The following is a 21,282-nucleotide window of genomic DNA, read 5'->3' on the forward strand; positions in this document are numbered from 1 at the left end:
GATGTACCTCTCCTTCTTGTTTTGAGCCAAGACTGCTTTGGATGTTGTCTTGTCATTGATTGCAGTGTGGAACATGAGGCAGTGGAAGTGGAGGGAGATGAGCAGCAGCCCTGAGAGGATTTCTTCAGGAAGGCGGGGTTTGTGTCTGGTGTGGCGTCCTGCCTGCCTGCCTGCCTGCCTGCGCGCGCGCTGCTGAAGAGACGCCACTTTCACTTCCCGCCACCTTTCAGCTCACACACACACACACACACACACACTAAAACACACGCACGTTCCACTTCTCTGGAGATATCACTGCTTCTTTCCTGTTTTTTTAAAGAAATAAATTATGACGTGTCACAGGACAGATGGAGAAATGATGGAGCGTCAGAACGACCGTTTATTTCAGTTTTCCACTCAATGAAGGGAGAAAGTTTGTTTGTTTGTTTGTTTGTTTGTTTTGCGTTGATATCTGGAGAGAAACGAATCATGGAGACATACACCCTTCATGACATGCTCTTTAACAGCACGGACATTTACAGGATACTGTGTGAGTTCGCCCTCAGGAACATGTCCGAGTGTGAGAACGCCAGCGAACCCGGAGTGGCACCCGAGCCTAAAGGTAACACAGAGGTGTAGAGATATATATATATATATATATATATATATATATATATACACACACACACAGTATATACTCTACTGTATACACTCTCTACTGTACTGGAGCTACATTGTGTTGTGAGCTTTCACATCATGTTACTCCCTGTTTCTGACACTCAGTCAATTCCCTGCTGTGGAAAAGGATTACGCACAAACCTCCAAAACTTTTAAACACTTTCGTTTAAATAAAATGGAAATATGAATGTGTGTGTATTCAAATATTCAAAATAGGCAAAATCGGGAAAGTTCTAGAAGAACTGAAAAAAAAAAATCATAAAATGCATAATTGAATGGATAAATAAATAAATACATTTCTTCCAAATGTTAATAATTGCAATATGTGCAATAATTGTAAATCTAAAACCGAGTTATGTGTTTAGACTAGAAAATGATTTCAGTGTTTATTTAATAACTATCTATCATTAGAACCTTTGAGCGTTCTCTGGTTTCCTTGCTGGAAGTCTCATAATTCTGTACAGTTTTCTCAGACAGAGAAAGAGAGAGAAAAAACTTAACTATAGGAAGAAGCCATCAGGAAATTAATTTCTTAATAATAATAATAATAATAATCACATTTGATGAGTAATGTGTCATAAGTACAATATATGTTGAGGGATTCAAGTAAAAACCCATTAAGCAGACAGACAGAAAGATGAGAGAATGAATGAAACTTTAAAGAAATTTTTCCTTATTGCTCAGATAAAATAATAATTCGACCATTTGTCATAAGCAATTATATCTTTAGCATATGGCCACCCGATGGTCCCTTTAGTATGAGTCTTTTTCATTTATCTAGTGTAAGTATGTATCCAGTGATGTAAACTTTATAGCACTTTTTGTAAGTTGCTCTGGATAAGAGCGTCTGCCAAATGCCTAAATGTAAATGTATCTGATTGATTTTTTAAAATAATATATCAGATTTATTACATTTAGAATCCATTACACCTTGTCTACTTTATAATAAACACATAAACCTTTATAAGGTAGAAGCTTGAAAATGCATATTTCATCAACGTTCATATTTGTCCCCCCCTCCATCTGGAACGGCAGATATAAACCAGACAGTACGGATCGTCCTCTACTGCGTGATTTTCCTGCTGAGTGTTCTGGGGAACAGCCTCATCATCGCAGTGCTGGTGAGGAACCGGCGTATGCGAACCGTCACCAACCTCTTCCTGCTCTCCCTGGCTGTCAGCGACCTGATGCTGTGCGTGTTCTGCATGCCTTTCACTCTCATTCCTAACCTGATGAAGAACTTCGTCTTCGGCAGCGGCATCTGTAAAGTGGCCACCTACTTCATGGGTGCGTAGCGCTCGTGGGCGTATTGAAAACCGGTGTAATAAAATATTCTGTATCCCGGGAGTAATTGCAGTGTAGAGTTACAGCTGTAGCTCTGGGAATACCGCAGTTTGACAGGATGCATAACTCAAAGGAGTGTGTAAGTGAAGGAGCTTGCAGAAGAGAGGAAATCTGCTGTACACAAAGTTTTTGACAAAGATCTTTACACGGTTGATGTAATGTCTCATAATGTTTGCTGGCCCAGCGAGCAGAATTTGAGATGATACTCAGGGGTCATATTGAAGTTTTAACAAAGTTGTCTTCTTTGTCAGCACTTGTAGAAACCTGTGTGGTCGTTTGCATTTGTTTGGAGCTACTGATAAAGAATGTGATTGAAGACCAGACATATTTAGAATGTACATAGGTGTATTGGTGATTTGTGAACACAGTGCACTTCCAGTTTTGCAGGTGGAACTTGTGTTGTACAGTACTTCTGAACTATGTGTACAGTGGGGGCCAAAAGTATTAACACAACATACAGTATGCCATGTATTATAATGCCTGTGCAACAAATAGATAATTTCACTAATTGGAACATACTGTATATGTGGCAGACTTTTACTTGCTGAAACCTGCTGTCAAAAAAATAAATGTCTGAACGTTTGTGACAAATTTCTGTACATGATCTTCAGGAAGCAACCAAGCAGGCATGGATTGAGCAAGTGACACCAGAGTACTGCAGATGTCTTTTTGGACTCTATGCCCAGCCAGATCTAGCAGGTTTTAAAGAATTAAGGACTTCATACTGAATACAATTTTTTTTCTTAAATTATACTAATTATCTTGATTACCATTATTTCAGAATTTCACTTTAGTCTCAATACTTTTGGCCACCACTGTATATGTACCAGCTGCCATGATGCTTTACATGTTTATAATTCTCTAAAGTATGACATCAGGTCATGATACAGCAGCCTGGATTTACCAGCAACATTGTTCTTACCATAGGGTTCTGTCATGGGTGAGAGTTAACAGATCATTTTGTTGATCATTTATAAGAACAGCACGTTAGATCAGAGTCTGGTCAGTGCTGAAATAAGTAATGTCAAACATCAGTGGCTCTTAACATACCGAGTACGGCATACTTTTAACATTAGCTCATACGGTCATTATAACTTGCAGGAAACTGCTCTGTACTATACATGTTAGGTGTAAAATCTGATCAATCTTGGGTATTTAAGTGGATTTTAGAGTAAACAACTCTCTCAATAGGGCAGCCCCTCAAACCGTATTCTTGCCCTTCCTCTCTTAGAGAAAGTTCACAGAGTGCAGCAGCAGCATATCAGCAATTCTGCAATAATTTTTCTCCTTGTTTTGATTTATTTAGCAGTGTAATAACTATGCTGGTTAATATGCCTTAGTAATTCCGTGCTTACTCACCGAATGTGAAATGCAGCAGGCGCAAAATGACAGTACCATTTCTCTCAGGTATCTCAGTCAGCGTGTCCACCTTCAACCTCGTGGCCATCTCTCTGGAGCGCTACAGCGCCATCTGCAATCCACTGACATCGCGCACATGGCAGACCAAATCCCATGCTGCCAAGGTGATCAGCGCCACATGGCTGATCTCCTTCCTGCTCATGGTGCCGTACCCGATCTCCAGCACGCTCGTGCCCTACCGCCGCACCAACAACAGTACGGGCAACATGTGCCGCCACATCTGGCCCAGCGACATCATCCAGCAGTCATGGTAACATTAACATGACACCCTCAGCCATGATATGCAAGTCACAGCCTTTAAGCAGAGACTGCCCTGCTTGCATATAATCTTTGTGTTTCAGACGTACAGTACTGTAACATTAGGAACAATATCCTGTAGAAACTGAAAGCGTACTGGAAAGTATTGATTCACTGTGCTGTGCAACTTTCCTTTTTTCTCAGGTACGTGTTCCTGTTATTGATCCTCATCCTGGTGCCAGGAATTGTGATGATGACAGCATATGGATTAATCTCTGTCGAGCTGTACAGAGGAATTAAGTTCGAAATGGCTAACAGAAAGGCAAGCCGAGGTAGACATCTTTTTAATACACACAAATACTCTTTTATATACAAGCCTCTTTTCTACATATTATTTTTAACGTTTGACAAAGCAGATTAACCTATAAACAAATACATGAGGGCCTGTAATAAATGTAAAAATGGGCATTACCTTTTTTTATGAACCAACATAAGATGTTCAAATTTCACATGTTGCTAGAGTAATTCTTTCTCTATACAATGGAACTAATTAACATAGACTTTATAGCAGGAAACGCATTTTGCCTTTCTCGGATTCTCTTTGAAAGTCGCAGTTAAAGGTCTCCCAGCGCGCTACAATGACACCACTGACAAGAGCAATGTGCACAGATGGATGAAGAAGCTTAAAGAGTGGAAACCAGCATTAAATGTTTTTTTTTTAAAGAGGATTTGACAGTTGGGTTCAATGATGGCGAAACAGGTACCTGTTATGATGGAGACTATGTTGAGGAAGAATTCCTTTAACAATATTAAGGAAATTTTTGATTTATATTAATTATTAAAAAAATATTATGCCCACTTTTCCATTACTTTTGATACAACCCTTGAACAGATGTGGTCAGAAGTTTATAACCGCTCAACATGTCATAGCAATATTGAGTCTGCAATACATTTTTGCACAGGTTTATTTGATAATTCCGTGGCTTGTTTAAATTTTTTCAATTCATCTTTTAAAAAGTGAACAGATACATTCATAAAAAAAACATTTATTATATAGTAAACCTTAAATCAACAGAGGTGATCTGATTCAGCCCATGGGTAGGGGACATTAATCTGTTGATCTTACTGTCATTAAAACCATTGATGCCTTCATACTCAAAAACAAAGTCACGTTGTTTTGTAAGGAAGATGTCTTGTAGTAATTGCTTCCTATGTCAGTCATCTTTATATAACCCTAGGTCTGTGGGATGGAATAAAGTTGAGTGGTGATGCTAACTGGCAGCATGGACTGAATCTGAGGCTGCAATGTGCACAAACCTGTGTCTGTTACTTGCTGCTTGTGTGTAAGCCCTGGCTGCAGCATACACATTTGAAATGTTCGACTTAGTGGTTTGTTTAGGCTGACTGGCCTTGTGAATTCAAGTTGAAAATCTCACCTAGTAACAGCTGTGGAGAGGATACTCCGAGGCTGTAAAGGGGAGTTGCAGTAGAAGTAAAAAACTGGCGGCCAGCACATGAATGGTAATATCTACATTTTAGAGAGCCCTCTGTAAAAAGTCAAGCAACCCTATTGCACCAGTCATAGAAAAATGATGTTGCTGCACAAAAAGTAACTTTTTACCTATTTATTCGTTCTTGGATTTTCTCATTGATCTTGAATAGAAAATTGCTCCAAGCGACATTTCTTACTTGTGTAAATCTACCATCCTCTTCCTCAGCTCTGTACTGAGCTCCCATTTATTGCATGTTGGTCAGTGCATTGCTGTGTGTTGGAGTGCTGTCTAACAAAACCCTTTCATGTTGCACAGGGAAGCCACCAGCTGTACTCTATCATCACTAACAGGAAGTTAAGTGACCTTGCTTGGTCACTTGCTTGCTTGGGCTTGGCAAAGTAAAAGACTTTTCGGGACTTTCAGCACCACTGAATTAATCATCAAAATATGTGTTTGTATATTTTTGCCTCTGCATGTATGTATAATCTTGATCCTGTGTTGATATCAGTAATCGCAAAATAAACTAAACATTGTGCTCCAAATTATTCTTCTAAGAAGATGCACGTACAGTATATGTTATATAATCAATCTGTCCAAGAAAAACACCAGTTTAAAGAAATCATTTAAAGCGCATTATCGCCATGACATTTATGTTCATGACGAGTGATTGTGAACACTGAATAAGTGTTCTGAATAAAAAAAGCTTAAAAATTAAAGATTAAGGCAAAAGTTAAAGTCATGAAAGTGGTAAAAGCTCTTGGGACAACAATTTAAAATATCAACATTATTTAGAGGTGCTGACGATAAGCCTTACCGGTGCAATCATGTTTTATTAATTTTTTTTTTTAAAAAGGACGTGAATATTAAGAATTTTCAGACTCCTAACAGTGTCCTACAGTATATATCATTTTGGGCTTATCAAAATTTTACATACCTAGGGGAATTAACACTTTTTTACCCTATGTCTAAAGACCATAAAACACTGTAGATTATAGATTTTCATAAACCTTTAAGTTTTAAATAAATTAAATTCCAATTCAATTTTCCAGATGTTTGAAATACTGCATGCGATTCACATGGCTTTAACATTAACTATACCATTTTCATACACTGAAAGACAAATTTTAGTTTAACCATCAATGTGAATTTGAGGGTTTTCTGTTCACAGTCAACATTACACTTAAATTATTATTATCATTATGTATTATCACTCCCTTATTCCAACAATGTGGGACACCGTGCAAACATTGTGCTAATAACAACACAGTAAACAAAGATCAAGGGCACTAAGGAATATTCAAGGTGAAGTTTATAGTTTTAATTAAAAAGCAGGAAGTCCAAACCTTTTAAAATACATTGAAATTTAGAATGAAAGTACACTTTGGAATATTTAACAAAAATCTCACTCCTTTTAAATTCCACACCCTGTCCATGGCTTACATAGGTTTTTCATTGTATATGTCTATAGAAAATAATACAGAATAAAATATTGAATAAAAATTCAATTTACAGAATTAACAAAATTATTTCATTCGATCTATTTAAATTCCTTTAGTTTTTTTGTAGGATGTGTTTTTTGTAGGATGACGTAAGCATTTCTTGTACATCTCCTCTATGTTTCTCAGAGAGACAGAGCAGCACAGGAAGCCTCAAGCCCAGCGAATGCGACGGCTGTTATCTTCAGCCCTCCAAGAAGAAGCGCTCAGATGCGTCCACCAATCAGCAGTCAGCACTTCTAGCTTCCAACAGCAAGCCCAAGCTGAGCCGCGTATGCAGCAGCAGCCCCACAGCCAACCTGATGGCCAAGAAGCGCGTGATCCGCATGCTGTTGGTCATCGTGGTGCTCTTCTTCCTCTGCTGGACGCCTGTGTTTGCGGCGAACGCTTGGCGGGCGTTCGACAAGCGCTCGGCCGACCGGCTCCTCTCTGGAGCACCCATCTCCTTCATCCACCTGCTTTCGTACACCTCGGCATGCGTCAACCCCATCATCTACTGCTTCATGAACAAGCGCTTCCGTCAAGGTATGCTAGCCACCTTCTCCTGCCGCACAAGGCACGCAGACAGAGAGGGGCGAGGCAGCGGGCGCCTCAGTGCTGGAGGAGGAGGAGGGGGTACTCTTGGAACTCTGGGATGTGCTGGAGGGGGAGGGAAGGAGAACACACAGTCCAGCGGGACGCTCACCAGGCTGACGTACAGCAGCGTCCGTGGCTCAGCACAAGCATAACACAGAGGGAAGGAGGGAGGTTTGTGCTCAAGAGTTTCAATCTGAGAACTTTCAGACAGCTAAAATCTTTTGATGATCATCTGCTCTGTGATGTTCTCTTAGAAAGATTGGTATGTAAGGAAATACGTACAGTATACATACTGTATTTGTAAGCCATTTCAAAAAAGGAGCCTCTTTCGTTGTATTACTTTCAATCCAGGCAGCTCGATGGCAGTGTTCTGATAAAACTTTTTCTATAACGTGGAAAAAGCAGAGCATTAGCTAAGAACTAAACTCACTCACTGATATATGAGACATTAAGTCTACATGCACTGGTGGGAGACAACACTGAGAGACCGATGTTTGAGATCGAGTGTTTAAATTTGAATTCATGTCACTGGTAAGTAAACAGACACATCAAATGGAGCATGACTGTGCATGGCTTGAGAGTCGCTCTAGTCTGCATTAGGGCACTGACTCGTGCACGAGCCTTTTATGAAACACACAGGAGTTAATGGATTGATCCTGGCCCTTCTTCAATTACGTGCAGAGAGAGAAGAAAGGAAGCTCATTAAAGAGTTGAAAACATATCTGTTTATCAATATGGTTTTATGCCCTGTGCACACAAACACACAAGATGTAAAAACACACTCGCAGTTTTATGATAAATTGCATGCAACTCATTTTTGTTGCATTTTTGACCAAGTAAGGTTTATCTACAAATATATTATATAATAATGTAATACCTTGTTGGATTTTCTGTAGTTACACTCACCTACTCATAGAATGAGAGCTTAATGTTTTGACATACTCTCTCTTCGAACAGCATAAAAACATTTTTTAGAAGGTCCAGGTAGACTAGGCAAAGACATGTTGTCATTTAAAAAAAATATATATATTTTTTTTTTCAATAGAAATACACTGCCTGTCCAAAAAAAAGCACACTCTCATATATTTAATTTAATCAACTTTGGCATGGATTGCTAGATTGCTCAGATTGCTTTCTCGTGCTCCCAGACCAATTCTTTCATAATGTAAGTCCTGGAATATGGCTGTGCCACCAGGGAAGAAAAGACCTGGTCATTCAGTACAGTCAGGTCATCAGCTGACTTCATTTTATTGCCACGTAATGTTCCTGATCCTAGACCTGACCGCAGCAACCCCAGATCATAATACTGCCTCCGGAGGCTTACAGGATATATCGCTTCATGCACTTCCTTACTCACCCTGATGATGACATCACTATAGAACAGGGTTAAGCTGAACTCACATATGAAGACCACATGACTTTTTCCATTGCTTATAATGCTAATCTTTATGTTCGTAAGCAACTTGTTGTCTGATTAGTCTCATTAACAAGTGGTCTTCTTATCCCTTACACAGCTGTTTAATCCCAGTCCTGTAAGTTCTCATCACATTGTGTGTGTATGGAAATGCCCCTGCTTTTTTACTTTTATTAAATATAGTGGTTTTTACTGTTGATTTCTTTTTACCATGCAACTTTAAGTGATCTCCCTTCATGATTTTTTTTTTTGGCCACATTTCTTCCACTAAGTTGACGGTTCAGCACTCTCCGTCCAAATGCTGATAATGTGTTAAAGGGGTTTTAACCCAGTTCCAGACATTTAAAATCCACTTAGTTGATTTCTTTGCTTGACGCATCCTAATCATTTAAAGCTTTTAAAATGGCAACGTTTTTCGGCAGCCAGTATATATTACTGTTGGAAGTAGAAAAAGTTTTTTCAAGATTCCGAGCTACAGTATTTGTCTCTTCAGTCTGACCAACAATCAGACCTCTTAAAAAATTAAGAATTTGTTACTTTCAGGCTTAAAGATTGAGGATATTTCAAAGAAGAAAACAAATATTAGGTTGCTTCAGTTGAACAGGTCTAGACTCAGCAATGTTATGTGGCAATAAAATGCAGTCAGCATATGACCTGAATGTACTGGAAGATCAGGATAGCTCATACAGGACTCAAATTGTAACCAGTGGTTTTGGAATGATGAGGAACCATCTTTATACGTAAAGTGGCCACCACCACGTCCTGACCTAAACCCATTGAAAGTCTTTGTAATGTACATGAGAAGATTTTATGGAGCAATTCAATTCTCTCTCTATCAAAACAAGATCTAGAATAAAAAGTAATGCAACTGTGGGTTTAAATAAATGTTGCATAAGGTTGTCAAAACAACGCAGTGGCGAATGTGCTCCTCAATCAAAGCTAACTGCAGTACATCAAAATATCAACAGTGCGTGACTTTTTTTTGTGGCCAGTCAGTGTACTAGCTATCTTTTTCTTGGATAATTTTTCAAACTGCACAGACCAAAAAAAAAAAATACTGATTTTTATTTTTTTATCAGATTTTGGATTTCGAGAATAAGTATTGCAAGACAAAATTGTCCTTCACTAGATATGTTTTTACAGTTTGTGGCACACATTGGCTACAAGGGACTAAGAATGTCCAGATGCTCGGAGAAAACACACAGCTAAGGCTTTTAGAGACTGTACAGACCTCCAGCGTAGCCAAATCTGTGTGTAGTCCTTCAGAATGATGCCAAGCGCACATACCCAGAAGTCAGTCTGAAGTTCTGTGTATGTACTATAAGCCACATTTAATAATAACAATACGTCTTTGGTCATTTTTCAGATTATAAAAACAAAAAAACAAAAACAAAACATCTTGGTGTCTGCATCTGTTGATATGTAAATACACTGAATCGCACCGGCAAGCCTGCATACCTCCGTAGTTACAATCTATTGTCATTGCCACACAAATATGTAGAATTGTGTAAATACAGCTTTGGTCGGTTTCCTCGCTGAGGCTCTTTGTACGGCTACTGTGTTCATGGGGTATGTCAGCTCAGCACAGCACTGCATTAAGTTTTTTTTTGTCCCCCCTCCCAAAGGTACACAGTAGACTCTTTATCTAAATACTGAATGTTCTTTGAACCTGTACAGATTGTACATTTTATTTGATCCGCCGCTTTTTTTCTTATCTTCCCATGAGACTTTTCTCACCTGTGAGCAACATGCAAAGCATCAAGCCAAGGCCTGTTACTCGCACCTGGACCTTTTTCCTCCCGAAAGAAAAGTGTTAGCATTTTTGTACGACTTGCATTACTTAGTGAAACACTTTATATTTCTGTTTTTTTTTTTTTTTTTTTGTTAAACTGTATGTAAACTGTTTGAAATGTACTACAATATCTTCATGCACTTAAATTGGTATAATTGCTCGTATATGCTTTGTGGTGGTAACACTGAACATAATAAAAGCTTGATTACACCTAAAACCTCTGCTGTCTTTGAAACTGAGCCTAAATATTCAAACATGTACATTCACCACACTGACAGACTCAAAAAGGAAATTCAGTCCCTGTAGAAAGTTTGAGAAACCAAGCCTTTGAGAAACCAAAATATGAATAATGCAAAAGATTACAATTCATTTCCTGAGCCCTTTTATTTCCTGCTACTTCCGTCTAGATGTGTTAAATCACTAAAAACATGGCACCTTATATTTGAACCCTTTTATCTTTTAAGTGGTCAGAAATATTGGTAAATGTTACTGACAGACAGGTGTTACCCAGCTGGGTCTTCTTACTGTATTTTAATTTGTTAAAACAACACATAGCTTTAAAATATATAAACTCTTAATTTAAATCCTGGCTTTTGCCCGCAAAGGCTGCATTTATAGTTAAAAATTAATAAACCATCATAAACCCCAGCGAGATGTCTATAGGAGGAAAATCAAGTCATCTAACGCCAAGGAAAGTGGACAAATTTATCAGAGCCAATGCAAAACATTGTGCAAAGCTAAAACAAAAACTGAAGTTCAAGTCAAACCGGGACCCATAATAAACCTTCATTTCTCAAGAATAAAGACGTAAAAACCGATTGACATTTACAGAAGCCTGCAGTTTTGGGAATCATTACCGTACTGTGCTTCTATAAATGTCAATCAGTTTTATGCCTTCATTTGCAAGCAATTTCATCACAAGTCCTGGTTTGATTTGAACTAATGAAGTCATTCCCGAGAACATTCAGCGAGTGGAACACAAACAGCACTGGCACATTACAGGAACTGCAATTACAGGCTGGAAGGTATTTCCACATACCTCGTATACTCACAAGTGATTTCCATTTTTGGGCTATTAATAAAGGAGTTCCTGGAGGGCTAGAGTTTCAGACATGAAGCAGGAAGTCGAACACGGGCTCCATTGTACCTTGATGGTTTCAAGCACTATGAAAAACCCTGGGATAAGTGCATTAGTGTAGCAGAGTATTATGTAGATTTGTCTTGGACGCCCCTGAAACGTGACCCAAACATCAGACAGGGTACTAAGTGGAATGTTATAAACTGGTCAAGTTAATCACCAGACTTTTGCGCAATTAAGCATGAGTTTCACCTCCCGCAGAGCAGACTGAACTGAAAACCTGGGAAAAATCAGTTCAGTGATGTCACTGGGACACCAGCTTGATGCAACTATTGCATTTAAGACATATATTACATAAACTAAGTGTTTTTTTTGTTTTTTTTTACTGAAGATTTAAGCTGAAATTCTGATTTTATATTTCCATTATAGCAAAAACAACAATTGTCCTTGCCGTTCCAATATTTTCAGCATCAAGTGTATAACCTGTAAAATTGTCAGTCAGATATTTTTCCTCTTCTGTCTATTAACAGTACATGTTGGAAAGTGAAATGGCCACCTTCTGAAGGGCGAAGGATTAAATAAAGCTTTTAAGCGCTCTTGTGTATACACACATGCACATGTGCGCTCAGACACACACATACACACAGCAACCCAATAAAATGTTTGGGCAGCTAAATGGAAACGTCTCTGGGTGTCTGCGGAACGCTTAACGCCGCTCATGTGCTTGTGTGGAATACTTTCCTTTGCACTGCAGTAATCAAAAGGAGCAAAATATGGCTTTTAACAGCATTAGCGGAGAGGACGCAAGAGTAACGGATTAGGATGGCACTCTGACAAGGCACCAGGGACATTACCCATGAGTCAGTGCACCGCGGTTAGTATGCTGAGTGACTAGCAAACCCTCTAAACAGATGTGGATTAAAACTGCAATGTGGGAATTTCATTAGACATCCCATATGGTTAAGAACCGTAACCAGAACTATAAATACAGAACTCAGAACCGTTTGGGTTAAACCAAAATAAATTAAAAAAAAATATAGCGATTTTCACGAAGCAAAGAAAATACAATATTTCTCAGTTTTTTTTATTTCTTGATTTTTATGCCAATATTGCAAGTTTGTTTTATTCCGTTAATGACATATGAAACTGAGCAGGTGCAATATGCACAAAAAACAAAAACAAAACAGACAACTGAAACTAATGTTCTACATACAAAATTAAAATAATAAAATAAGAATAAAAAACAACAACAACAACAACAAAAAAAAACCTGCCCCCATGATTCATGTTATTGCTAAAATATCACAGACGGTACAGGATCCTACTGGCAGGACTGATACCACTACCATACCGACACCTCGTCTCCTCATCACTAGAACAATACACTGGGAGAGACGGGGCTTGAACTCATGTAAGACGCAAGCTATGCTGTCGCGCGCACACAAACAAACACACACACACACACACATACATACATACACACACACAACTGTAGAGTTTGGACACACCACAGTCAGTAAGAAGGAACGAGAGAAAGGAGATTCTTTGTAGGTACGAGGAAATAAGTGCAAAAGTATCACAGAGCAAACCCACAAAGAGATGAAGGTAACCGAAATGTGCAGTCTTGTCTAGTCCGACTGGAAGTAGCTCGAGAAAGAGGGAGAGAAAGACAGAGAGACCTTGCATGTTGTTTATCGTTTTTGAAATCGTAACGCGACTCGTTAATCTATTACAACTCATCTTTTAACACACAGCTTTTTTTTTTTCCCTGTATTTTTTCAAATCTGCCCCTGGTGCTATTTTCTTGGGCAGTGCATAAAAAATTATAATAATCATTTGGCATATTAAAGGACGTCCACACGCACGCATGCACGTACGCACATCTGTCAGAGCCAGATAAACACAGAAAACAAAGTGAAGTGAGGTGTGAGTTACCACCGGACTACACGTGATGTCTCAGACAGAAATGATCTGTTATTTTGGTTACAGCTCTGAAAGTATCTGGGGTAATGAAATGGGCTGTACCATTTCATTGCAGTGATGATGATGATGATACACAACATCGTCACCGGACGCGTGTATGCCTGTACGTCTGAACTCTCAATGACTTGACAAGACGTTACTTAATGAATATAAGTAAAGGATGCTTTGTCAGATTCTTCCTTCTTTTATTCGATAGGTAATGGAAAGCACCCGCAGTTCAGTTGAAATCTTTAGAAAATTCCTTCATTCTAAAGCTCCGCAGCAAAACTGAACACCGGCAAAATGAAGGCAATGTAAACAGCTCAAAAAAATTAATTAAAAAAGCAGCTAGGATTGTCATATATAAGGAAACTTGCTGCTGTTGCAAATCGAGACATTGGAGAACACGCGAGACAGGATGAACCGCTTCGAACGTCCTCAAACAGCTGAAAAACGATCGGGTTCCACATCCGCTTCTCATTTCTTAGTTAAAGTCAAATACTAATGGGATTAATATTTCTTTCCTTTTTTTTTTTTTTTTCACTTGGAAGCAAGCTGGCCTTAAAGCACTTCGATGGTGACGCCACACTACAAGAGGAGGCGATTTCATCAATAACTTATTAAAAAAAAAATACAATATTAGACTTTAAAGCTAATTTTTATATTAGTAAAAAAAAAGTGGGGGGGGGGGGGTATGCTAAAGAATGCTTTAGTAAATATGTTTTAACTTAAAGTTCCAGTCAGGAAAGGACAAACAGCACGACTGTCTAGCATTTCTTTACTACTAAATGAAACGCAGTTCGGACTAAACACAAATCTTTAAAAACGTCTCTATTGGTTTAGGCTCAGGACCGCCCCTTCAGCTGTTCTCTAATCTTGATTGATCAGCGAAGGTGTGTGTGTGTGTGTGTGTGTGTAATTGTAAAAATCATCGTGAAGCGATGTCCGAGTGAAGATGTCGGTCATAACCACTGTGAGAGGATCAGGCTGGTGAACATCAGCGGTTATTACACACAGACCGAGACACACAACCTATACAATATTGCTCTATTGATAATATCTTTGAACAGCAAACACACACCTAAAGGGCATTCAACATCTATCGGACGAACTTCTCTAGTCTCTTGTCAGCACACGCCGGCTACCGCAGTCGCTAGGCTATTAGGCGCAATCGCAGAAATACAAACATTTTTTTCCCGTTTTTACATTTTTTTTCTAGCAAAAGTAAGCATAGCGACGCTCCTCATAAGTTAATCTACTGTACAAAACTACTACAGCAGGCTGATTTGTTAGTTTCTCCTAGCTGGCATTAATAATCTTCATATACATTAGTGTGTTAGCAAGGCCACAAGGAACGGATCAGTAAGTGATGAAGTAAAGCTCTACTTTTGGTGTACGAGAGGCCACGGCTGCCAACACACTCTCTAAGAATTCCACGACATCTTTGGGTACGTTAATGTCAGAGAATCTAAAGGGGTTCACTTCATGCAGGGTGTCAAGTCTGAACTTTAAAAACAGCCACGCTTATGACTATCAAGAAGAAAAAAAAAGAGAAAAGGGAACAAAAATAAAAAAAAATCAACAACACAAGGCTGAGCTCAAGAGGTTACAGTCACAGGCCACGGTCTTAAGGCCTGAACTGCACTTGAACTAAACGTGTTGCTACAGTAAGGCCACGTCTAATGGAAGAATATTATTCAAATAATCCAGTCGTTTTGTAACAAAAAAAATTAAATGAGCAAAATGAAAATTTAGGAAGACAAAAGGAATTTCAAACGCGCTTTGATTTCTGAGCACAAATGAAATGGAAGTCCGTCCAGTCCAGACTTATGACACTCTGAGAGTAACAGCATCCCAAAACAGCAGCGCTGCTTCAGACCTTCGTGTGCGCTAAAAACGATTGGTACTTTGAATGGCTACGGTTTAGCGGTTACACTTGTCCCGCGGCCTCTGTTTCGCACCTGGTGCTTTCTGGTTTCGCTGTTTGAAACAGGAGAGAGAGAAAGAAAGAAAGAGAGAAGAGGAAGAGAGAGAGAGAGAGAGAGAGTCACTGCTGCTTCTCCTGCGATACCTAAACACACACTGTTATAAAATCCTTAAAGGAAGCATATACACGTCATATTGCAGACAAGGCAGAGGCGATGCTTAAAGCTTTTTTGTTCTTTTCAGAGAATTTTGTAAAAGTCAATAATAAAAATAGACCCTCTGAGTTTCTTCCCAAAGCAAAACAACTTCAACTTAAAAAAAAGAAAGAAGAAGAAGAAAGAGTTCCATATAAAAAAGTGAGAAGTATCAAAAAACGAAGTCTGAGCGAATGTGAAAAGAATATACGTACACAGATATCTATACGTATAGAGATGAAAGGAAGAAGATAAGCTATATACAAAAAAGTCAAGAGAAGGCCACAGCACCCTGCTATGTCCACATCTCTAATAGAAAAACAAAAAAAACAAAAGAAAATAACCAAAACTGTGTAAAAACTCAGAGTAGAAACTGAATCTATTTGGTAACAAAAGCATACTATATGTTTAGATACAAAAAAAAAAAATGTACGAAGGAAAATGTACCTTTACTAAAGCTTATACAATAACCTTGGTCCATAAAAACTACGTTTCATTTACAAATTTAATGTGACACTCGTCTCGTAAGTCCAGACCGAGCCACAGGTGATGAGCCTTTTTACTCCTTCACGCAAACACAAATCAGGAGAGTGTGTGTAGGGGAAGAGGGACATTGAATAAAAGGTGAAGAGAAGATTTCATGATTCAACGGTCAGATGTTCAGGTCTTCTGCATCTCGACACGTGCGGGTGTTCTCAGGCATCTCGGCCACGTCCATCGCCGGGCATCTCATCGCCTCCACACAGCTTTGCTTTTCCCCCTCTGTTCACTTTCACTCTCTGTGTTCCTTGACTTTGTGTTTATGTTGCCCAAATAAAGCGTTCCGTTTTGAAATCTGTATGCAGCACTTTGTTGAAATGTACCTGTAGATTCCCCCCCCACCCACGTAACTTAGTTCTTGCGTGCCACCACGTGGGTTACGAGACCAGGGCGGCTGTGGCGTTGGAGGAATTTGCCGTGACTGAATTTGGTGTGTCAGTGTTGGGGGTGTTATTGGCTGAGCGCAGGATGGCTCCGGCTGCGCTGCAGTGAGGCCTCGGGCCGGGCTCCGGCGTGTACGTGAACGTCAGAGTGGTGGAGTAGATGATGCCGTCGTTCCGCACCAGCGTTACAGGGACCTGTACTGGCTGTCTCACCCAGCGCCAACCCTCGCGGAACGCTGAAATGTCCGGTACGACGCACAGCATGCTTTCTCCACACCTTAAACACAAACAGGATTCGTTACTGTGATTACTTTATTACAAACTGCACACACAAGTCATAATACAGTAAAGTCCCTGACCTACGAAGCGTTCCATTTCAGAAGCACGTTCGTAAGTCCGATTTGTCCTTAAGTCCAACAAAGTGAGTCTTACACGCTTTTTACACGAATATACCATGTAAGGTATACCGATCCACTTAAATCAGTTTTAAATCTGACTAAACCTTTGCACACACTGCCATCATGTGGCCAAAAACCACAATCGCACACCTAAGAAAATGAATCTCAAATGTCAGATATAACCGTGCTGTCTCTGTGCCTTAACATTGCGAGGGGAATTCCGAACGTCATTTTGTCTCAGAGCTGTTTTCCATGATGTGTTTTGTTGAGGATTTTCTGAAATTAGGATTATTCAACATTAGGACAGCTTTACTGGACAGCCATTTTCTATCATTGTGCTTCCAGACTGATTCACTTAAGTAAAGTAAAATCCTGGACTGTTCGTATTTTGAAATGTTTGTAAGTTGAAGACTACCTGTATCTGGGTGGAAGAGTGTTTGCCTTCGTGTCTTAGTGTAATAAGAGTTTACATATGAATAAAATGAGATGCCTCAACAGACTAGTGTTGATGTCATTAACAGTGTGTGTCACTGCTCCAGATTTCCTTTACCAAAGGTGCCAATAATTCTTGAGCTGAATGTAGACACATTTATGTTAAAGACTTTATAATAAAAACGAAACATCATGGCAGCTTTATTATCATTTGTATCCAGCAGGCATTGCAACATTTCACTCTCACCTGCACAAAATACAGTTTACAAACATCATCATCTATTCAAATTTTATGTGAAATAATTGTGTGTATGAATTTTAATGACACCAATATAAAAAAATCCTACCTGTACATGGTCTCAGCTTCCACGTCCCCGAACCACACGCGCAGGTTTGGAGCAAAGTTCTGCCCTGTTAGCTCCAGCATCGCTACGTCTCCTCCTCCGTTTAGCTGCACACACACACACACACACACACACACAGGCAGACCATTAGTCTGGGTAAAGGAATGAGGGTGCAGTGATGCACGGCTGCTAGATTTCTCCTGGCTGCAGCCTCTCCATTTCAGCAGAGAGCTCTGTGTGACCGGCAAAGTTAATGACGAGTATAGAAAGATAAAATCTGGAACACTGTGTGGCGAAATAAATTCCCCTAAATTGTAATATAATACAATTTATTGCATCTGTCTTTACAGAACTCTTTTAAACTTGTTAGAAACACGATACACGTTTTAATTTTCAGTGCACCATTCCATCAGAGTTTTTAGCTGCACTTTTATGTATTTTTATTTATTTATTACTCTTTTCCTTTCCTCCTGTAAATGACTGTAAGCAACTGTAACCAAGTATAAGCATTTTCCCTCAGGGATTATTAAAAATTATTCGAATCTTGAATACTGTACGTATCCCGTTCTCCCAGTTTGTACTGGATTAAGGTATGGTGACTGAGAAGAGATCAATTCAGAGGGGAAATTGTGGGCCCGAAAGGATGCACATGATCAGCAACGATATTTAAATAGACAGTGACATGTAAGGGCGAAATTTATGCTATCAACAGCATCAAAATGTGCCTAGAAAACACACTCCTCACATTACATCACATAAGGCGTGTGTGTGCATGCGGGCGTGAGCGCGCGCGTGTCCACATATATACCTGTAAGCTTTCGACCACAGGCACAGGGGTGACAGAAGAGTGGACTGGACCCATTCCCTCATAGAAAGTGTATTCTGCTTTATCTGTGCTGATGATTGTCCAAGAGGCACCGTCATTGATCATCTCTTTATTTGGTTCTTTTGGGCATGGAGTGGCCTGAAAGACACACACACACACACACACACACACACACACACACACACACACACACACACACAAAGATAATGCAGCAAATGGGCGCATATATTATTAAAGGAACAATTATGTCTATCGGATAGTCTAGTGCTAAAAGACAAGACAACCCAAGACATTCAATTTACAAAATAATTTATGATCTAAAAACATTGCATTACACTGAAATTAAGCAAACTGCATTCTCTAGATGCCTGCAAGTTCATGTGCACCGATTAACTTTTTTTCTCCTTTTTCTTTAGCTAAACTTTTATGAGTGGTTTATTGGACGTATAGTGCACTACACAGGACCTTGTACTATAAAGCCTATTAGGATACACACACCCAATTAACAATGTGTATAAAAACTACAAATGGTACAATCGACCCCCGAACATCACAAGAGCAACCGTAATTGAATTAAAAAAAAATAAATAAATAACTGGATTTTGGATGTGGACAAAAAAATGCCAATAAATGCCTATTTCTATTGTTTACACTTAATTTTATTCCAAACTCAGCTTAATACATTAATGTAAAGGTAACCACGTATACTATACAGGCACAGGGGTGACAGAAGAGTGGACTGGACCCATTCCCTCATAGAATGTGTATTCTTCTTTATCTGTGCTGATGATTGTCCAAGAGGCAATCTCTGACGTTACCTCTGTATGTACTGTAAATCATACAAGCACGGTGTCTGTGGTACAAGTACTGTAGAGTAAATGCGCTAATAATTCACCATCCCAGGCCACGTTTTCCTCCACGGTTGATTTGTGTTCTGTCTACAGTACTAAAAATGTATACTGTATTATATTTTATATGGAAGTTTAGAGAAACTTATGTTAATATTTATGTTATAAAATCAGGAAATTATATTGTTCTGAATAGTTTAGCATTAAAACGCTAAGAAAAATCCGCGAACGACTGAGACCGCGACTTTCTGAGGTCGACTGTATTATTCTTTTCTGATACAGATGCTGAAAGCTGACACTATCAGCAGCTAAGCTTTCATATGTAATCTAGCCCCACACTACTAAATCTTAATAAACTCTATCCTAACAAAGAGACAACAAGTCTGGAGTCTCCAAGTCTGAAACATTCTCAACATTTCTTCCCCCCAAAGCCAATTTCAATCAGAATCTCATACCCAGTCAGTCATTTTAAACTGGTATAAACCAGAGACAACAAAACCGTGCATCACATCAGTGCATTCTTTAATAAAAACATATTTCGTGCACTGTTATTCCAGATGTACTAATCATAATGGAATTTTGATTATATTTCGACTGTGTTTACTACATGACTCGTGTTCATACTTGAAACTGGATGATCCTCTCTTGGGAAAGGCACAGGTACATCCTCTCTGTATCCTTTAGATAGAAGGCACACTTATGCAGCTGAGACACGGGGTCGTCTGCGTCCAACAAGGCCGTCTGCTTATCCACCTTACGGATGATCTGTACGTCAATGAGTTCACAAAAAAGACAGAGATTCATAAAATTATATTAATATAAAAATAATGCAGGGTTTTATTAGTTAATCTCTGCACATCTCACACATCTGGACAAACAAGTCTACTAAGAATGTACAGTCGTGGCCAAAAGTTTTGAGAACAAATATTAGTTTTCACAAAGTTTGCTGCTAAACTGCTTTTAGATCTTTGTTTCAGTTGTTTCAGTGATATACTGAAATATAATTACAAGCACTTCATACGTTTCAAAGGCTTTTATCGACAATTACATGACATTTATGCAAAGAGACAGTATTTGCAGTGTTGGCCCTTCTTTTTCAGGACCTCTGCAATTCGACTGGGCATGCTCTCAATCAACTTCTGGGCCAAATCCTGACTGATAGCAACCCATTCTTTCATAATCAGTACTTGGAGTTTGTCAGAATTCGTGGGTTTTTGTTTGTCCACCCGCCTCTTGAGGATTGACCACAAGTTCTCAATGGGATTAAGATCTGGGGAGTTTCCAGACCATAGACCCAAAGTTTTAACGCTTTGGTCCCCGAGCCACTTAGTTATCACTTTTGCCTAATGGCACGGTGCTCCATCATGCTGGAAAATGCATTGTTCTTCACCAAATTGTTGTTGGAAGAAGTTGCTGTTGGAGGGTGTTTTGGTACCATTCTTTATTCATGGCTGTGTTTCTGGGCAAAATTGTGAGTAAGCCCACTCCCTTGGATGAGAAGCAACACCACACATGAAGGGCCTCAGGATGTTTTACTGTTGGCATGACACAGGACTGATGGTAGCGCCCACTTTTTCTTCTCTGGACAAGCCTTTTTCCAGATGCCCCAAACAATCAGAGGCTTCATCAGAGAATATGACTTTGCCCCAGTCCTCAGCAGTCCATTCACCATACTTTCTGCAGAAGATCAATCTGTCCCTGATGTTCCTTTTTTGGAGAGAAGTGGCTTCTTTGCTGCCCTTCTTGACACCAGGCCATCTTCCAAAAGTCTTTGCCTCACTGTGCGTGCAGATGCGCTCACACCTGCCTGCTGCCATTCCTGAGCAAGCTCTGCACTGGTGGCACTCCGATCCCGCAGCTGAATCCTCTTTAGGAGACGATCCTGGCGCTTGTTGGACTTTCTTGGATGCCCTGAAGCCTACT

At 39.4% G+C, this 21,282-nt stretch overlaps 2 protein-coding genes across 2 annotated transcripts in view; one reads left to right on the plus strand and one right to left on the minus strand.

Annotated features, from left to right (window-relative positions):
* Nucleotides 1-242: 242 nt before the first annotated feature.
* On the plus strand, nucleotides 243-8,670 carry cckar (cholecystokinin A receptor). Its single transcript, XM_053498475.1, has 5 exons — nucleotides 243-601; nucleotides 1,693-1,944; nucleotides 3,409-3,670; nucleotides 3,862-3,989; nucleotides 6,776-8,670. The coding sequence occupies exons 1-5, from the start codon at nucleotides 400-402 to the stop codon at nucleotides 7,372-7,374; spliced, it is 1,443 nt and encodes a 480-aa protein (XP_053354450.1). The 5' UTR covers nucleotides 243-399; the 3' UTR covers nucleotides 7,375-8,670.
* A 3,899-nt stretch (nucleotides 8,671-12,569) lies between these two features.
* Nucleotides 12,570-21,282, minus strand: part of rbpjb (recombination signal binding protein for immunoglobulin kappa J region b) — a 56,640-nt gene continuing 47,927 nt past the window's right edge. Inside the window, exons 8-11 of the mRNA XM_053495656.1 lie at nucleotides 19,984-20,124; nucleotides 18,494-18,649; nucleotides 17,689-17,792; nucleotides 12,570-16,788 (exon numbers count right to left, since the gene is read on the minus strand). Of these exons, the coding sequence (XP_053351631.1) occupies nucleotides 16,506-16,788; nucleotides 17,689-17,792; nucleotides 18,494-18,649; nucleotides 19,984-20,124 (684 nt within the window). The 3' untranslated portion in view covers nucleotides 12,570-16,505. The remainder of the gene's footprint in view (nucleotides 16,789-17,688; nucleotides 17,793-18,493; nucleotides 18,650-19,983; nucleotides 20,125-21,282) is intronic.

This window comes from Clarias gariepinus, chromosome 1 (genome assembly GCF_024256425.1).
Source record: "Clarias gariepinus isolate MV-2021 ecotype Netherlands chromosome 1, CGAR_prim_01v2, whole genome shotgun sequence".
NCBI lineage: Eukaryota > Metazoa > Chordata > Actinopteri > Siluriformes > Clariidae > Clarias > Clarias gariepinus.